This window comes from Haliotis cracherodii, unplaced genomic scaffold, assembly GCF_022045235.1.
Source record: "Haliotis cracherodii isolate W230 unplaced genomic scaffold, xgHalCrac1.p SCAF_1, whole genome shotgun sequence".
Lineage (NCBI taxonomy): Eukaryota > Metazoa > Mollusca > Gastropoda > Lepetellida > Haliotidae > Haliotis > Haliotis cracherodii.
In genome coordinates this window covers 33,161,715-33,181,720 of record NW_027266264.1, presented here as the reverse complement: position 1 = coordinate 33,181,720, position 20,006 = coordinate 33,161,715, and the positions used below count along the sequence as shown (strand labels likewise).

At 41.2% G+C, this 20,006-nt stretch overlaps 1 protein-coding gene across 1 annotated transcript in view; it reads right to left on the bottom strand.

Moving 5' to 3' along the window:
• Positions 1-451: 451 nt before the first annotated feature.
• LOC139476111 (adenylyl cyclase-associated protein 1-like) overlaps positions 452-20,006 on the bottom strand; it is a 97,081-nt gene continuing 77,526 nt past the window's right edge. The window contains exons 9-14 of the mRNA XM_071259372.1: positions 11,314-11,500; positions 5,922-6,100; positions 4,485-4,608; positions 4,167-4,249; positions 2,986-3,129; positions 452-1,752 (exon numbers count right to left, since the gene is read on the bottom strand). Coding sequence (XP_071115473.1) covers positions 1,672-1,752; positions 2,986-3,129; positions 4,167-4,249; positions 4,485-4,608; positions 5,922-6,100; positions 11,314-11,500 — 798 coding nt within the window. The 3' untranslated portion in view covers positions 452-1,671. The remainder of the gene's footprint in view (positions 1,753-2,985; positions 3,130-4,166; positions 4,250-4,484; positions 4,609-5,921; positions 6,101-11,313; positions 11,501-20,006) is intronic.

Below are 20,006 nucleotides of genomic sequence, written 5' to 3'. Positions count from 1 at the left end.
TGTATTCTCTAACACCACACCGGGTCATCTTGAAGGATTAACACTGAAGTCAGAACAGCTCAAGAAGCAGACTGATCATTGCTGATGGAACAGACAAATAGATAAATCACCAGATATGAGGCAATATTCTTAAACTGTGCCTGAGGCTGCCTTGGCCTACGTCACATCTACATCAGTGGAATATGTCCTTGGACACATAGCCAATGGTCTGACTATGATGACCACCAAGTCTGTCAGATGCGAGGTGGTCTGTCCACAGCAGCCATGGTTTGCATCCAATCTCCATGTACGGTACTTGTCCCCTTATCTCTGAGGTGTCTGATCGATCAATGAGAAAGTATGGTTTGGGAGCATTGAATTATTGGGTTTGAATGGGTTTGACCTTTTGAACCCACGTGAGCAACTGAATCTTGGCACCTCTTGTCCTGGGCAAGAAAATAACACAAATCAATTGAAACAGCACCTTGGTATTCTATTTATTTCACATTATTTTACCATGTCAATACATAAATATAATCAACAAAATGTTCCGGACAGCAAAGATCAATCTGGTATAATGGTCTCCTTCGCCTCTAGTGGTGTAGCTCATGTGTGGTAGTAACTGTACTGACGTACTTACATGAAAGACTGGTCAGGGCGGGCCACAAGCCCTCCACACTAGACTCTAGATACAGGCAACTATGCTTCAAGCACTGAAGGTACACACTGAAGGTAGGATCTATGTATTCCTAAACCTTCCTTTAGTTTGCATATATTTTCTTACAACCCACGCTCATTAAGCAGACGTTGTGAAGGAAGGCCTCTGATAGTCCTCATGATTGTCGCCATTGCTTAATGCCCCAAGATTAGATTGTTGTAGATCCTGCCTGGCTGAAGGAATTTCTAAAATTTCTAACAGGATTTCTGTGAGGATCAAATGTGAATACTGCATTCTGAAGAACTTTCAAACAACTCTTATTGTGAAACATGTAGTTGATACAGACAGGGATAAAGATGGATTATTTGATTCTCAATTGTTGGGCCTTTGTACTACAATACACACGCAACAATCGATAGTCCACTACTTCTTGGGTACAAAACAGATACACAATATCCACAGGCCTTTCTTGATCATTCACTCCACCTTGCAAAGGCCACTTTCACGGTCTCCATCATGTAACATACATTCTACTCCATTCCAGTAAACCTACCATTCCCTCTAAGGATATATTTGATCTAGAACCATAGTTGCTGCAGATTTGGAACTAGCGTTGCATTGAGGACATGTGGTCCGCCCATTTTGCATCTACTGGTAATTAATACAAGGCAATTAGCTGAAGCATACTACAGCATTTGGTCAGATTTTATAGTACGATCGTCACATCTTTGTGTAATGTATAAGAAAGCTTTTTTTTAAAAAAAGAGTAAAACATGAAAAATATATTTTTCTTCAGACAGAAAATAATAACGATTACAGTCTTAGGCTTACAGTTGATAGCTTATGAATTTGTTGAGTAATCATATTAGTCATAAGATTTATAAAATGCTGCTGATTCCATAAAATAGTGCACATTGTTAGAAAAGTTGGTCTGTACAAATGTTAAGACAGAAGGAATATTGTGGTTGATGTTTGTTCAGGCAGCACATAGCACGAAGCTGACAGCATGACATTTCCTCGGCACCAATGCTGCTTCAAACACTCTCAGTCGCAATCGTGACAAACTTGGACCCGTTCCATGTCGACTTGAACTGTTCTGGGAGAGCAAACTCTTTCTGCAACACATAAAAGGGAAGGGTCAGGACTGGATCTGCTTGTTTGTTTGTTTGATGGCAATATAACAACTACCATATGCTCATTGCCTTAACAAAGGCAACAACAATATGTTTGAAAAATAATTTCAAGCATCCTCTTTGGAAAACACAAACAATCTGAAGTTGTTATAATTTCTGAAAGGAAAGAATTATTCAGCTGTTTACTTAGGCTAAAACAGTTTCAGTGTTTCAGTCCTGGAGCTAGACAAAGGTCAGCCATACACTTGCCCTGATAAAAATACAGTTGAACCTCGTTATCCCGAACACTGTTATATCAAACCTATCCTCCGGTCACAGCCGCCTCACACCTTATACGTATAAACATGTATAAATCTGGTCACTTAGATACAAACACGCAGTGCCATCTCCACCTTGGACTCAGTCCCAACTCTGACTTTACGATATTGTTATATTACTGTTTGTTTTTAAACACCACACTCAGCAACATTCCCGCTATAAGACGACGGTCTGTAAATAATCCAGTCTGGGCCAGACAATCCAATGATTGACATCATGAGCATCGATCCACACAATTGGGATCGATGACATGCATCAACCAAGTCAGCAAACTTGACCACTCGATTCCGTTAGTAGCCTCTTACGACAAGCAAAGTCGCCTTTAACAGCAAGCATGGGTTGCTGAAGACCTATTGTACCCCGGATCTTCACGGGTCTCTACATCTACTAACCCAGGATGAACCTACTCCACAGACACTGAGGCGTGCCCAGAGGTCCTGGATGTATGCGCTGTACTACCTGAATCTAGGGACCTTGCTGACTGGTAGCTCTTAACATCAGGATTACGACCACTTCACTTTCATGCAGTATTTTGTACATTGCATGTATGTGTTATTTATAGGACTTTTACACAGGAAACATTACACTGAATCATGTATTTTCTGTTTCAACTTGGTCTTATGGGAGACTGTATGTGTTGCAAGTTTCAGTAAACCAGGAAGTCGGAGTGTTATAGGATGACCTTGTGAGGTCATCTCCAGTATTTCAAGCACATGTTAGTTAAAGCACCTGGACGCTCCTGAGACTTGAGTGACGGATAGAAGCTGCCTGCATTATCTCAGCAGCATGAATTTGTTATCTGAGTGACTGAGTGTTTCAGTTTAATTTTTGGTTTCATTGTCTTGTGGTTTAATTTTTTATTATAAAAAAACCCAGACAACTCTAACTGTAGCTTACATATTCTCCATCAGCTTGAGGAACCAGGATGTTGAGTTCGGAGGATTTGGCTGTAACAATCTCCGCTTGGACGGAGTCCTTGCTCAGGTACATCATGCAGCCATCTGTCTTGTCTATAATAACTGTGGGCACTTTGCCAGTTACCTGAAACCAACAGTTGATACATTCATCATCACAATCATGGATGTCATAGGCATTATCATATGTGCTGCCGCATGAGGACAAACACAGATATGTTAAGCACATTATGTTTGTTGTTTAACGCTGCACTCAGCAATATTCCAGCTATATCATGGCGGTCTGTAAATAATCGAGTCTGGACAAGACAATCCAGTGATTGACATCATGAGCATCGATCCACGCTATTGGGATAAGATGACATGCATCAACCAAGTCAGCAAGCCTGACCACCTGATCCCATAAATCGCCTCTTAGTACAAGCATAGTCACCCCTTAAGGTAAGCATGGGTTGCTGAAGACCTTTTCTATCCCAGATCTTCACGGGTCAAAGCACATCATTCACTAGAAAAACAGATTATTTTAAGTGAGTAAGTTGGATTTAACACCGCTTTTAACTGTATTCCAGTTATATCACGGCATGTCAGCTTAATGTGGGAGGAAAGCCCCAAGTGATGCAGGTCTAAACCATTTACCACTTCGGTGAAACCACGAGCACGGGTACGGGGCAGACAAACCTAGAAACATAATGGGGGCGAACCGGGATTCGAACCCACAATCATAGGTTTCTGGCGTGCCCAAGGGACGCAACTCTGCACAGCGAATCGCGGTGCCTTAGACGACTGGGCCACCCGTGCCCCCAGTTTGTTTTAAAAGAGATCAATGGCAGGCCTCTATTTTGTGGAAATTATGAAACTCCCAAGAAAACTACCAAGAAAGTGTTGATGGCAGATAATCCAAAATTCACTGTAGCTCGTCAGTTATCATCTCAATGGATAATATAGAACCAATAAGACAGAGGTTTGAGGACAATAGTAGATAATCTTCCTAGAACTTCATGTATGCCTGTTGTCGGATAGAACCTCAGTGTGACATGTCATCGATGTGTCCCACCTTGGTGAACCTCACTAGCATCATGCTGACAAAACAATGATAATAATTATGGGCAATGTCAGTTTTGAACCAAAGGGATGAAACTCCTCAGTAAGATATTAATGACGTACCTGACCCTGAACGCTCTGACAGTTGATGAATTCAATGGAAGACACAACGTCCTCAAACACTACAGCACTCTTTTTGCATCCATCTGAAACAAAAACAGAGATGTCAGTACAAACTGTCCTAAAACATGCAACGAACGATTCCAGCCATACTCTGATGCCAGTAGTCACCTGCTGAGTGTGTTTCAACACTGTTGATCAGGACATACGTTATCAAGTTTCTGGCAAATGGTTCCCGAGAGAATTCACAATCAGAAATATGACAAATATAGTTTAAATTCACTGATTGTGCATTATAGGGTGTATACCAGAGCGACCTACCGAGCAGGATGGAGTTGACCTTGCCCTTGACGGTGATGGTGCTGCCGACACATCTGTAGACATACACGACCTGCTTGGTCTCCGTCTGGTCAATGATGATGTCCTTGTTGTTGTTGTGGTATTCCTGAAACACATTGACAATATAGACTAGGGTTCAGACACAGGGAGTCATGGGCAGTAAAACAACGTCCCATCCAGAAGCAGTCTGCCCCATGTGCAAGGTGTACTTCCGTCAGACAATTGTGTGCCTACATACTGGCTAACGTTGGGAATATACAATATCCCTGTGAGTAGGTTGGGGCTGATCGAGGTCACATCCCTGTCTAGCCTGAGTGTTCAGTATCCCTGTGTGTAGGTTGGGGCTGATCGAGGTCACATTCCTGTCTAGCCTCATTGTCAGTACCCCTGTGTGTAGGTTGGGGCTGATGGAGGTCACATCCCTGTCTAGCCTGAGTGTTCAGTACCCCTGAGTGTAGGTTGAGGCTGATGGAGGTTACATCCCTGTCTAGCCTGAGATTCCTCAATCACCGCCACTTCAAATAGTGAGCGAGCGTAATGCAGTTGGGTTTAAAGCCGCTTTTAACAGTATTCCAGTTATATCAGCTTAATTTTGGAGGAAAGCCTGAAGTGAAGTCTTATACTTTGGTGAAGACCAAATGGTACTAACAAACCTATAGACATAACTGGAGCAAACCAGGATTTGAACCCATGATAGTAGTTCTCCGGCATGCCCAAGGGACGCAACTGTGCACAGCAAATAGCAGCAGCCTCGACGACTTGGTCACCCATGCCACCAATGCAGCTTTGAACAGTAATAAGCTGCACAACATGTCAGTGTAATACAGACCATAACTACCCTGAAACACCTCACTTACCCCAATAGTAGGATTACATTATGTCTGGTTATTTGTTGTTTACTGCCAAACTCAGCAATATTCCAGCTAAACGACAGTGGTAGCCAGTAAATAATTGAGTCTGGACCAGCCAATCCAGTGATTGATATTGTGAGCAAAGATCCACATCAACCAAGTCACTGAGTTTGACCACTGGATCCATCAATTCGCATCCTGAGGATCTGTCCTGGGATTCCCCTAGAGCACCATTTGTTAGCATGTGATGATGAGTGAGTGAGTGAGTTGGGTTTTAACGCCGCTTTTAACAGTATTCCAGTTATATCACGGCGTGTCAGCTTAATGTGGGAGGAAAGCCCCAAGTGATGCAGGTCTTAGATGTTTACCACTTCGGTGAAACCCACGAGCACGGGTATGGTGCTGACAAACCTAGAAACATAATTGGGGCGAACCGGGATTCGAACCCACAATCATAGGTTTCTGGCGTGCCCAAGGGATGCAACTCTGCACAGCGAATCGCAGCGCCGTAGACGACTGCGCCACTTGTGCCCCCGCATGTGATGATGAGTGATCAAAAAGTACTCACAACAATCCACTTCTTGTCCTGGAGTTGGGTGAGAGGTGGCTTGGAGACAGCAGCAGGGGCGACCTTGGCTTCAGGCTTGGGCGCTGTCTTAGGAGGCCCAGCAGCCTTGAAGGGGGCGGGGCCCTGTCTCAGGGCAGGGTTCTTGTGGGTCTTCATATCATCAGAGACCTTCTTCAATCCTGAAACAAAACATATCCTTTACAAACCTATACATATCAATACGATCAGCACCATACTGTACCCCAAGTTTTCAGACTGATGTGAATACTAATGGTTCAAGTAACCATTACTCACGATCTATCATTGTGACACAGATACACGAGGAATAAGCAAGTTAGACACGGAAATCACAAAACGAGCTCCCCAAAAAAGAAAATACTTTACACAGCTGACAATACAAGCACTCACATGGAACAGAACAGGACGTCGAGTCTATGTTAAATACATACACTTTTCACACAACACTTGTTTTCAATGCATCCGATATCTATACAAAGTATATAGAAGCCTGGCAAAACAGGACAAATACTTGAGGGGGATCTGAAGGTTCCGGTGACATTACCTGTGTCTCCCAGCTGTGATGGAAAGTACAATCCCAGTGACTTAGTATGGTCCCTGCTGTCAGCTTAGACAGACTGATTAGGGAAGGAACTGAAGAAGGCTTGCTGTGAAAGCAGGCCAGGTTTGGTAGCATGTGACTTAAGGACAATCCACACACAAGGAGTGGGAGCACATCTCCTGGCCTGACTGTATTTGATATAACACGTTGTCTTGTCAGCTCGGTGTTACACGCTCTGCTATTAGCACCATGTAAACAAAGCAGGCGGCTGGCCTATGTCGTTACACAGTATATCCCAAACACTGACTGTCAACATGGCACAGGATAGCCACCACTTGGAGAGAGTCGTCAAGACGTTTTCTCTGTGCCAACTTGATCACTACTAAAGGGAAGGGGGAATAATGCTTCATGATTATATAATTCATTACAAAAGGATATCCATATGCGAAGAATTACTGATACTTTAATCAGGAACTTTATTGGTGTCTGTATGGGTCATTTGCTCTTGCTATCAACCGCTGGTTTATAGGTCAATGTTGGGGGAACTGACACTATAGGGAATTACACCTACTATCAACCGCTGGTTTATAGGTCAATGTTGGGGGACTGACACTATAGGGAATTGCACCTACTATCAACCACTGGTTTATAGGTCAATATTGGGGGGCTGTGGAGTATCTGTCCCTTGTGACAGCCACACAAACCACCCTGCAGTTCCTGTCCCAGATGTGAAGGCAGCAACTGCTGGAGATAGTGATAACATTGGTCAATAAACCAAGACCTGCCACCAATGCAGTGAGTGTCACCACCAATGCAGTGAGTGTCACGAAGTGGCTATTTCCCACTGACCCCACAATCCATCCAAGAAATACCATCCATCTCAATAGGCTGCTTTGACCAGCACACCATACAAGGTCCACACGAGACATAAAAAACCACAGCAACATGCCAACATGTCCACACACAAGATGGATATAACCTAAAGAGTCAAATGTCCCCTGAAAAGACGGCTGAACTCAAACACACCCAACACAACAGTAACTTGAGTTGAGTTTCCTTCAGGTGCACACACCAAGGCTTCAGATATCCCAGGTCACTCGGGAAACATCTCACTCTGAATGGACAGAAAAGTAATTTCTCTCACACACAAATGTACAGAGAAACAGGTTATGCACCCTTTAATGCTTTTCATACTTGGTCGCTAACACCAAACGATTCAGAAGACAGAGCAAGTCCCTTCAGAAAACAGGCTTAGGTGGTGAGCATGCTGCTTTGAACACTAGAAAGAAATATATGCCTCCAATGGGAGAAAGTTCGCGCAAAGTACTAAAGTAATAATGTAAAGACAAACAAAACAAGACAAAAAGTGAGCTAACTCACTAATTGCCCCGACTTCGACTCCAACATATTTTTTAGTTCAAAACATGAAAACAGCAATATTTTAAATTATAAATCCACTTATCAAACTTTGCACTGCACCTTTCCTATTGGTTTAAAAACTGTACCCCCAATTGGAAAAGAAGAGTTTTTAAGTTATAGGTCGTACAAATGTTGAAGTAAACAAATATTCGTAGTTCAAAACATGAAACAAAATAATAAATGTTTTCAGAAAATACACACATCAAAATCAAACTTGCACTGCACCTCTTCTATCAGTATGGAAACTTCCCTAAATTTGAAAGAATCCATGAAGTAGTTTTCTAGTTATAGGTCACACAAATGTTTCAGTAAAACAATCTTAGCTAAAAAATAGCAAAAAAATAAAGCTGTATTTTTTCAGAAGATTGAAATCCTTTGGGAATAAAAGGTGTTCAAGTTTGAAAAGAATCTATGTAGTAGTTTTCAAGTTCTAGGTCACACAAAAAACGTCCTGGGAAGGATGGACGGAAGGACGGACGGATGGAAGGAAGGACAGAGAGAATTCCTTGGATTAACTATATACCCCCATCCTTCTCAGGTCGAAGATATACTAACAACATCTGACCTTCCAACAGTAAACTCAATGTCATTCCTTCCACATCAAATCAAATAGTATTCATAATCACTTCAAATGTCCCCCATATTACTGACTAACCTACATGAAAACACACAGCCATAAACAGTCACAGATGAACAAGGATAAAGGGAGCCCCCAAACAGTCTCATGAACCACTCACTTGACTTGGACACTATCCCTGCACATATCTATAAGGACGTTATTCTCGACCCTTACATGCCAGAATGTATTGACATGGATGAGACATTGTTGTGATGACTTACCCCTCACATGGATGTTGTAGTTTGACAACAACGGGGAAGTGACTTGTAACGGCGGAAATACTTACAACTTCTCGGTCGAGGGCAGTGTACTGCCACACTTCTGAAGGAAATCTTCCAGCTTGTTTGAAAACTTAACTTTGAATTTCTAAAAGGATTTGTAATGTTTGCAGGTTCTTTGCAGCTGGTTAAATAAATTCTTTGAAATAATTCACACATTCTATTGTGGGCATATATTTACTTGAAGTGTGAAAGGCTGCTACCGTATTTACTGTGTTAAACATACTGAAGCATTAGAATGAAAGTGTGCATTCATGAAGCATCTTATTTCTTTCACCTAATTATGCGATAGTCAAACAATACCTAAGGAATTATTTACATGATGAAAGATCCTAGATTTATTAATCTCGAAATAAGGAAAGTCTACAGTTTGGATTCAAGTACTGTATATCCTTAAACATGTTTTTAGACCCAGATATGTCTTTATGAAATTATCATAACAACATCTAACTAAATTGTGACCTGGGTAATAACTGGAAATTTACAGAAATGTCACGTGATCTTTATGTTGGTCATGTTAAATCATGTTAATATGCAATAGAACTTTCATATAAATAGGATTCTGAGTACTTCCTTGTTTGGTCCCGTATCAACTTGAGTAATGTCCTTATGGAAACACTCAACTTGGTCATATTTGGTTCAAATTTTTAATCATTCTGGGTCAAGATTTTCTATGTGAATAGACCTCATATAGTTTCGATATCAGTACAAGTTTAAACTCAAATTGAAAGCAATGTTTAATGCCTGCATATTTTTAAAGAAGCATTTATTAAAAAAACAAAACATTAACTTTTTTGCCTGTCATCTGTTATGAAAAAGTTAAAATAAATACAAAATATGAATGATGTTTGATTGAAATTATACTTATCGTGAATATCTTTTTATTTTTTAATCTTCTCATCTGTATTTTTGGAAAAATTACAACAAAAACCTGAAATTTTAATGTCACATTGACAAACGAACAAACTTGGTCTGGACTTAATATTTAAATATTAAGTAATGATGATGATAACACAACAATCTGTACCATCCTGTTACTTAAAGTAATACAATAATGTGTGGATTTTACACAACTTGAAATAAATTTATCATGGAACCTGTTTAAAAAGCATTCAACACTTTAAAACAGAAAAAGGAAAGAAAAAAAATCAAATTAAAAAAATTCTGATGACGTGAAGTGAAAGCATCAAGTTTTGTAAAGTTAAGATCATTCAACTCTAAGCAAACGTTCACTTTCCAGAAAGCTAGCAATAACATTCGTCTCCTAGTCGTTAATATGTGAATGAGCTGTGCACCTTAGCGATGGCAAACACAAGGTGTGCACAGGTTTAGGGTCAGGCATAGCCGGATGAAAACTGCATTTTTACCTGCATGTCCTTCTTTATTTACCATCACCAGCCTGTCTTGTCATTCAAGTAATTAGACCACTGCAGGGAAACTACACAGCACTGGGCTGAATCAGTTTATCTGGGCAGGTTTAATCAAATTGGGAGTACTTACACAAACCTGAGATTCATGCTGCTTTGAATTCTTAAAGATGGCGTCTGCTTCATGACCATGTTCCCATTTCAAGTCTAGATCTAGACACTGTTACTGTTGCCATTTGTGACATTGAGACAGTGTCCCTTTATCGTCAGGGTAATCATAAAATTTGTTTTGTTTGTTTGTTTGTTTGTTTGTTGTTTAATTCAGCAACATTCCAGCTACAGGAGAACGGCCTGTACATAACCAAGTCTAGACTAGATGAACCAGTGATTAATGTTATGAACGGTGATCCATGACATCAGGGCACTTTGACAAGCTGTCAACCAAGTCACCGAGCCTGACCATCTGATCCATTCAGGCGCCTGGTATGATAATCACAGGCTGGTGGAGCCCACTTCTAACTGGGAATCCCCATGGGGATCAACTGACACATCCGAGTTACTGGACCATGGTCAGGACCATGACAGGGAGAACCTGGCACTTGATACCCCGACTCTCATCCCTTGATTCACACAATGGGCAGCGGGCATTCTCACCTGCTCCGGTTTTGACTGTTTGCTATTTTACCCAGCATTCAGCTCAATTCCACCAAATTCACGTCAGCCAGGAAATAATCTTGTCCTGACCACACAAACCAGTGGTGGATGTTATGAAGAATGCCTCATGCCGCAGGGTACAAGGACATGCAATTACCCAAGGTCACATCCCTGTCTATCCTGGGATTTCTATACCACAGACCCTTCACAGAGTGAGTGAGTGAGTGAACTTAATGCGGCTTTGAACAGCAATTAGCTACATCATGGCATTCCAGCTAAATGATGGTCATGGACTGTAAATAATCATGTTAGGACCAGAGCATCCAGGGATTGATACTGTGAGCAAAGATCCATGTGGCTATGGTATGATAACAGGCATTCAACAAACAACAATCCTAACTCAGAAACCCATAGAGTCTTAGACTTAATTTGTATCTGTACCATCAGTTTAATAAGTAATGTCCCACAACAAAGGAGCATCGGGGAGTCTACTCACCCTTTGTGATGTCTGTTCCTTTGTTGAGCTGACTGAACAGGGCAGCTCGTTCTTGTTCCGCGCCACCCCCAGAGGAGTCCACAGCTGCGGGTGGGGGTGGGGGTGGGGGGCCGGGTGGGGGTGGGGGCGGAGCACCTCCCCTGGCTGGGGCAGCTTGGTTGATCGATTTTGCATCTATGGGTAATCCCTGGAAAAAAACAAATTATGATTCTGTATGTTCACATTTAATTGACGTTCAGTCAACTTTAAGAGTGTTACATTGAGCAAGATGAATTACTGATACCTGTACTTATCATCTAAATAACGTCATGTCAGCCGTCACAGAACCCACAAATATTGTGCTGACAAACATTTGACCACAATCAGGACAAATTGAGGAACATAATTAGAGAGTTAACAAGCATGTTTTGTTTGTTTGTTGTTTAACGCTGCACTGAGGAATATTCCAGCTATATGACAGTGGTCTGTAAATAATCAGGTCTGGACCAGACAATTCAGTGATTGCCATCATGATTTATGCCACTTATAAGAGTACTTCAGTAACTACATGGTCAGCTTCATCAAAGTGGGAGGGGAACACAACATGGCAGACATATTTCTTGTAAAATCCACAAGCCTGGGCATCTGCTGACAAAGCATTGATCATAATCGTCAACTAAGGGATTTAACTCTGCAAGGTAAGATGAGTAGTTTGGGATCATTGGCAAGAAGAACTTTGTTGACCCAGGAACTATTTTGTTATACAATGGTTCATATCTAAACCATCTCAAGCATGTCTCTGTTTATCTTGCTTATCATGCTCAAATACGAATTTCATTTTCACATCAGCAAGAGTCAAAAAAAAGAGGAAGAATGTAAGTTAGACTGTGGTTTCATTCATCATTCATCCACAGAAATCATGTTTCACAAAAATTTCAGATAATAAAATATTCTCAAAATAGCTCTGCTACAGGTTATTGGCGCTGTAAGAAACCATGCAATACAACCAGTATGACAAGGCATCCAACAAGAGTTTCCTCACAGAAAACTACATAATCCATTCATACATGTAGCTAAAAAACAGTTAATGATCATCAGTAACAGGCAATGAGGTAATCTGACTCCATTGCAGATTTGAAGATGAACTCATTGTAAGCAATGTGTTTAGGTTGGATTGAAGTACAACCAGAGTTGCCTCCCTTCGATCACTCACCTCACAGGCCATTTCTCCATGAAGAGACACTGTATGGAGCTTGATCTGTTTGCAATGTGAATTTATGAACTACAAATCAAAATATTCTATGAAATCACTCAGGACATAGTTAGATGTTTTATCACTTCTGAAAGAATCTGCTTAAAGAATACCCGGACACAGGTAGTGACCAAAATTTCAAACCTAAGTACTCAAGTTGACCTTTAAATCTGATTAAATATGTTCTTGTGCTGTCTTGAGCTAGCTATCACTAACATTGACATGTGAGAGTTATTATCTGTATCAAACTATAAAATCCACCCAGACCAGTATCAATATTTTTACGTGATTGGTTATCTTTGCCCTTACCATACATCTGGGTAGCTTATGCCGAAGCACCATAAAAAGTCTGTACGTTACTCTTGTGAAGAGTTGAGGGAGGTCAGAAAACTGAACACAGTGTTACCAATCAGGGCTTAACCTCGGTAAATCCATCTGTCTGACATTCTTCAAATATGTTATTTGTCTTAAAAGTGTTTTATACTACTCAATAAACATGCTGCCTTCAAGAAACAAAACCAAAAAAAGTTTCAATGCTGTTCTTTCAATTTTCTCTAGCTTTTTTTCTGTTTCTGTTTTTGTAAGCATATGGTAGTTAAGCGAACTTGACCTTCCAACAGTAGAAATTGATCATATCCAGATCTGGCGTTTCACTTCCTATACCGATGGCTCCAACAATGACAGCATGGAAAACTGAACTCTTCTGGGATCAATCGGGGGAAGACGCTTGCCAAATTAAATGGCAGGGTTAGACGAAAAGAACAGAAAAAGTCGACATCTTCTTGCTTTATGACATTTCAAGTTATCAGACTTTGTTACCTCTCTTCATTAACCTTGGTAGAATAATTTCAGACACAACCATACAATATTTTTCTCTCGTAAATAAAATGTTAGTATAAACTTTTAACTCACAATTAATTTCTTACAACAGGAGTGATGCATGTCTGTGCAAAAAGATGAAGACAAAGATGAAAGATAGAGCTATGAGACTCCGTAGTTCATCAGCAGCCATACTTAAACCTGCATCCAACTCTTTAAGTAAATCATAGGGATAGTACTAATGCTGGGATCATATACCCCAGTTTGACGTTCATGAACTCAGCAGTCACAGCAAAAGTAACAAACCCCGTACCGCATTTCCAAAATGGTTACGGAGGCAGTCCGCATGTAGTGAAAAATGGTGATGCACTCATACATGACATCCTTGGGAGCAACATAACTGGGGAACCTCGATGATTTTGTTGATAATGGATATTGCTGAAACACTTGGAATACCATACCAGTACCTTAATACCCTCTTGAATTATTAGGCACAAAAGGGAAATTCAATCATTACTACCACAGAGAATCACAAACCAGAGGTTCATCAACACCAAGTCTGGTACCTTTGGTTAATTAACCAAACTAAGTCTTACATTGGAAGGAAATACTAACACAGTTTGTCATATCTGGAGAATCCATGGCTGAAAGTATCACCTACATCAGTCCTCCTAGAGCCTGATTAACACAGAGTGAAGCAGTGTGGGTATACAATACCCCCTAGGGATTCTAGCACCATGCTGGCAATCCCAGCAAGACCTATACTTACAGCGTATTAGCCATACAGTATTAGTGACAGGACTACACAAACACGCACTACCCATAGCCAGCCCATTAGGCGCTACACAAACCCTCGCACCTCTGTGGTGGTACTGTGATTCCTTGAGACTTACATGTGCTTAGTCTCAGACCTGATGCATATACATTGGGGCAAATATTCAAATCTTTGAAATTTGTGCAATATCCTCTGCATAGAAATATAACTGCAATGCAAATGGAATAGTGAGTGAGTATGGTTTTACACTGCTTTTAGCAATATTCAAGCAATATCACGGCTGGGGACACCAGAAATGGGCTTCACACATTGTACCCATGCCGGGAATCGAACCCAGGTCATCAGCGTGACGAGCGAACGAACCACTAGGCTACCCGACCGCCTCGCAAATAAAATAAATGACTTTAATCTGAATATAATTTTTTCAGGTGCCCAATGTAGAAAAGAAATGACTTGTGCTTCAGACATGTAGCTCGACATGGGCTTAGTCATACATGCCGTACTAACACTACCAATATTCTACTAATTTCAGCCCTTTCATTCTGGTAAACACAATGGAGAGACTGACATTTCAAATCTTCCATTCCTAGTGTACTTGGGCTGGGACAAGTCCAAATTTACTACCTGGGTACCCGTTGTAGGTATCAAGTTGGGTACAAAATGTCCCACTGGGAATTGTTTTACCGCAGCCCAGTGTAAAAAACTATCCAGATACCCATATGAAACGATCTGATAATGCATACACTGAAGTTGACTGGAGCTTCTCTTCATTATTCAAACGTTTAAAATTCCGAAAGAATGCATGAAGAGTCTGAAAGAAATGTGAACATGAGTGAGTTATTTCACATGGAGTAATAGTAGAGATTTTTTGTCATAAAACAATATATCACTTGATAGTACGCTGGTCTGGGTAGTCTTGTGGGTACCCGGATCCTACTCAGGGCCCACCCAACTTGAGTACCCATGCTAGCCTTTCCAGCCCCGAGCAGGAAATCAATGCCCATTTGACGTCATGTCGCTTACTGCTAAGGAAAAGCCAAATGGGAGAAGTGCCCTCCTTAACTATGCCGTCACTTGCACTTAGATCAAACAATAAAACTTTCCACAACAACAATCTTTGAAAAGTTAAACATTCTCTAAAAAGACCAGAGAACATGCTTAATGGGCATTTGTCAAGTGGCCTTGCATATTTGCAACATCTTGATCATCTTGTAAACATATCAAAATCAGCACACATTCTTGTTCAGAACAACAGTCCAACTCCGAAACATAATCTATCGGTTCATGATCTCAGATTCCCAAAACAGAATATTGCTCCACAGATACCGGCAGGGCACCATCTGGTTTTTTCCCGAAGCTTAGTAAAGTACAGTAAACCTGCCTCACTCGCGTATAACTAACACAGAAAATTAACTTTGTTAATGTAATAGCTCCATAAGTTGCCAGTAATTGACCTCCAATTGTCAGGGTATATCACATATGCCTCAGGCTTCTCTCATATTTTTTACGCCATGATTTCATAAAACATCACTTAAATGTGGCTTTGTCACGAAAAAAGCTACTTATTGGGCACGTGCTTGGCACAAAAGTAAACAAACGGGCTCTTGGTTCTTCAAGAGACCATACCTGTTAATAGTTTGTGATTCCACAGCATGTAGTTGGGGGCGTTTTTGTCAGAGCCTGGTCTCGTTACCCCATGGCGTTGCGGTTTCCGTTGCCAGGCCAGTAGATAATGTTTATATATTTCTAAGGGATAAGACTGTTGGGAACACTCTAACCTGCATCAGTCCCAACAGCATCTGCTTTCTAGTCACAGAACCCATGTAAGACAACAAATATACCACTTTAACATAGATCAAATGCTGTTCCAAACTTTAAGCCCACCGCTATACTCCACGACAGTGCTGATGGTTACAAGGAATCCTCTCCTTATATCCATCATTAGTGCTACTTAAATAAACTGTCTAAGTTGCTGCAAGGAGATTGCGGACGAATAAGAAATAGGCTGTTATGATAAAGCTTAAGAATGGAATATTGACATTAAGCGAAAAAATAAAGTTTTTCTGTATATATGCTGTCCATTAATTTCATTGCCATCTTTCAGATAAGATATTTTTTAGTGTCCTTTTGACTGCTTGCACTGCTTGGCCAAGTGTCGACGATTACACTACGTAGTTCCAAGTTACTCAGAAACAACAAACAACATTACAAGACAAGAATTGCACTGAACAACCCCTATGAAAACCCATTCATCTGGAATTAAGTTAGTAACTTCGGTATCACTACGCCAAATCTCATCACAGAGAGTGGTTTTGATTACAAAATTTTACACATTTTCGCGTGCCTTGGCACTTTGATGTCTCGAGGTAAAGGAGCATGATATTGACAACATAAACATAGGTGTAAATTACAGGGCAACAGCTGACTGTCACAAAATGCTTGACCTAATCTCAGCCCCCAAGACTGCCTCGCCCACATTCCTCCCTAAAAATGGTTAGTAGTAGCAGGAAGGAAACCAAGTGTTTTATTGGTGTGTATTGGGCGCGATAAGCATCACTGTTTATATTGGACAGGTGGGTTGGTCACAAGGAATAAGATGTTCTTTTCTGGCTGCATTGTGACACTGAGACTACACTGTGAGTGTTGTGTACAAGTCACATATTACAAATATTATTAATGGACTCAATTGCTACACTACAAGTCACTTATGTTTGCATTTCTTTCAGCCTATGCACACATTCCTTCTGACTTTCATATGTTTAAATAAAGATAAAGTTTCAGTCAACTACATTGTGTGCATGATCAGATCATTCTTTATGTGTTCCAAGTGCATTTTGCTTGGGCATTGGTCAAACTAGTCCGAATTGGACAGTTTGTATCTATCTCTTGAGACCTACAGCGGGTACCCAGGTTGGGGCAGGTAATAGAAGGTTGGGTACCCGGGTAGTAAATTTTGACCCATCCCAGCCCCATAACCTGGAGTCTGCAACATTTCAGTTGTCATAGAATTCTGGGCCACCCTGACCAGTGGCTGATAGCATGATCAACAATCCCTGACGTTAGGTGTCATGATCCACAACTCATTGTGATCCTCTTCAAAATGTCTTATGAATATCATTGGGTGATGGGGATCTATCTGCTAAGAATCCTTTTGAGAACTCAACTGAAATAAAATTTGAAATAATTTTCTCTTCAACTGATCTTAAAAAATACATGCATATACAGAACTGTAACTTCTCTACTTCTGTTCTCTCATGGACCAATAAAGGCCCTAATGACATTTAATGCCAGCTACTCGGGGTGAGCGGACATTGTGCGAATGAAAAGAATTAGTGGAGATGACTGTTCTTATTGTGTATTGTGTTCCTTACACTCAGTGGAACCAGGAACAAACCAGGAACAAACCAGGAACACTGGTATCCACATTTGCCACAGGTCAGTCTGTCTTACAATGATGAGAACAATCCACATGCCATACCTTTCTTGTCAGAACCTCACAAAAGCACAAAAGACAAATGGCCAAATTTTCTTCTTTTTGGGAAAGGTTACAACAACAGGGGATGTTTACGGACTGTGAAGCAGTCTGATGAGCCAGGCTGGTACCGATTCTACAAATGCCAGGAACTGAAGTTTGCCTGTGGGAAATGATGGCCTGCTTGGATAGATAGATGTGGAAATGTCACACTCGAGTTTGCGGCAAGCATCAATCGTTTGCTTACCTACATACTAGTGTACAGTGGCAGAAAGTACTTGTGTCTTGTCTGATCACTGGTCAGTGAGGAGAGCCTCTTTATTGAAACCAAAGAACACCTGCCTCAACTTCAGATACTAGATTCCTCATGAACTGTTTCCTTGACATAGCGCTTTTCTCCATGAAGGGTGTAGTTAATTTAATTAATGACCAGATTTGGAAAAGAAAATATCAATTTGTTAACATAGTTTAGCTTAGCCCACTAATCCAATTTACAACCACTCTCAAACATACACTCATATACTCAAAAACAAAGCAGTTATCCCCAGATTAACTCCTCCATGCAGTCATCCCTACCCGCTGCTCACCACTCAAGGAGAGGTACCTCTCAACTTAATAACTCCCTTGACACCTTCCAGACCAGAGGATCTGAAGCCATCAATTCATTATTACACGTAAATGTGTTTGTTTAAAATTTAACACTACCCCCTGCAAGACAAATACTGTACCCATGCGAAACAAGGAACTGTCTCCCCAGAAGCCCAATCAGAAGACATGATACAGAGGTCAGTGTATATGCATATGTTTCAATCATAACACTACCTCCTGCAAGACAATAATTATACCCTACAAGACGAGAACTGCCCCAGAAACCCAATCAGAAGACATACTACAGAGGTCAGTGTATATGCATATGCTTCTACTCCTACAATACCCCCTGGCAAACAAGCCAGACCCCCTCCCGGCCATCACCCCACCCCTCCCACGCATTGGATCCCAGTGTGTTGCCGATGGCCCTAGGGAAAGAGTATACACAACACACTAGATAAACACACTATCCCACTACACCGCCACCCCCTGAGCTGCTGCCACCCCTCTCCCCCGCCCCTCCCCACATACATGTGCCTCGCCTCCTCCTCTGTCACTCAGAGATCAAGCCCTGACTGACAGCTCTTGACTGGCAGAGCCTCTCAACAAATCTTCATAAACTTAATCAAAGTCATGTCCCTTAAAACATTAGTTAGCCTGAAGTGGGGAGGCGTGAGACAAAGTCGAGCTACATCGTCTGAAAGCTGATAGTCAGTAGATCATTCAACCGCCTTAGGCCATAAAGAGTTTGTATTGACATACTGTAAACAGTCTATGTGAGCGCCATAATGATCCTAGTTATTCAAACATGATCATTTCTCAAGTGAAGCTGAGGGAACATTAGGCAATAACTTTAATGGTAATGCTGATGTTTGTGTAAATTCACTTCAATTTAAAGTCTGTCTTTGAAGACTTCATTGACTTCAGTAATCTTGATCAGGTTTATGGGGTACTGTGCCAGATGTTCCATTCTCCTCCAAACTGATTACATTATTATTAATTGCTATTGCGTGTGTGTGTGTGTGTGTGTGTGTGTGTGTGTGTGTGTGTGCGTGCGTGCGTGCGTGCGTGCGTGCGTGCGTGCGTGCGTTGCGTGCGTGCGTGCGTGCGTGCGTGCGTGCGTGCGTTGCGTGCGTGCGTGCGAGAGAGAGAGAGAGAGAGAGAGAGAGAGAGAGAGAGAGAGAGAGAGAGAGAGAGAGAGAGAGAGAGAGAGAGAGAGAGAGAGAATGTTATGCCATGTTTATATTCCAGGTTTATCCCAATGGTGGCACCAGGAATGGGTTGATCACACAGAAGATGGGAATGGTGTGATAAGACGGAACGTTAAAGTTCTCATAGGAAGAACGACTGCAATGTAAGAATCCCTGATTTTAAAAGGAACATTAGATGCTATCTACTACACTGACAGGAGGAAGAGTGAAAGGTAAAGGAAGAAGAATGCAGGAGTTGAATGGAAGGCAAAGTGGAGGGATGACAGACAGAAGAAAGGAGAAATGAAACATCAAAGGAGAACACAGGTACTTTTTTCCACTGGTCTGCATCGCATAATATCTAAATAAAATTCTTCTGGTTTCTATTGGAACCATTTAATGTCCTGAACGGTAATAGAACCGTTTTTATGATCTTAACAGGACCATTGCCATTTCAGGTTCAACTCGTTTTTTCCTTCAAAGGTCTGTGCCACATACTGCAGTGAAATCATCAAGTCTTTTTGGGGCAACAAAAAACCCATAAAGATTTTTCATTTAATCCATTCCAAAGATATTCTGAAACAATTCTCAACAAGGACATGTCTTTTCTGGACAACA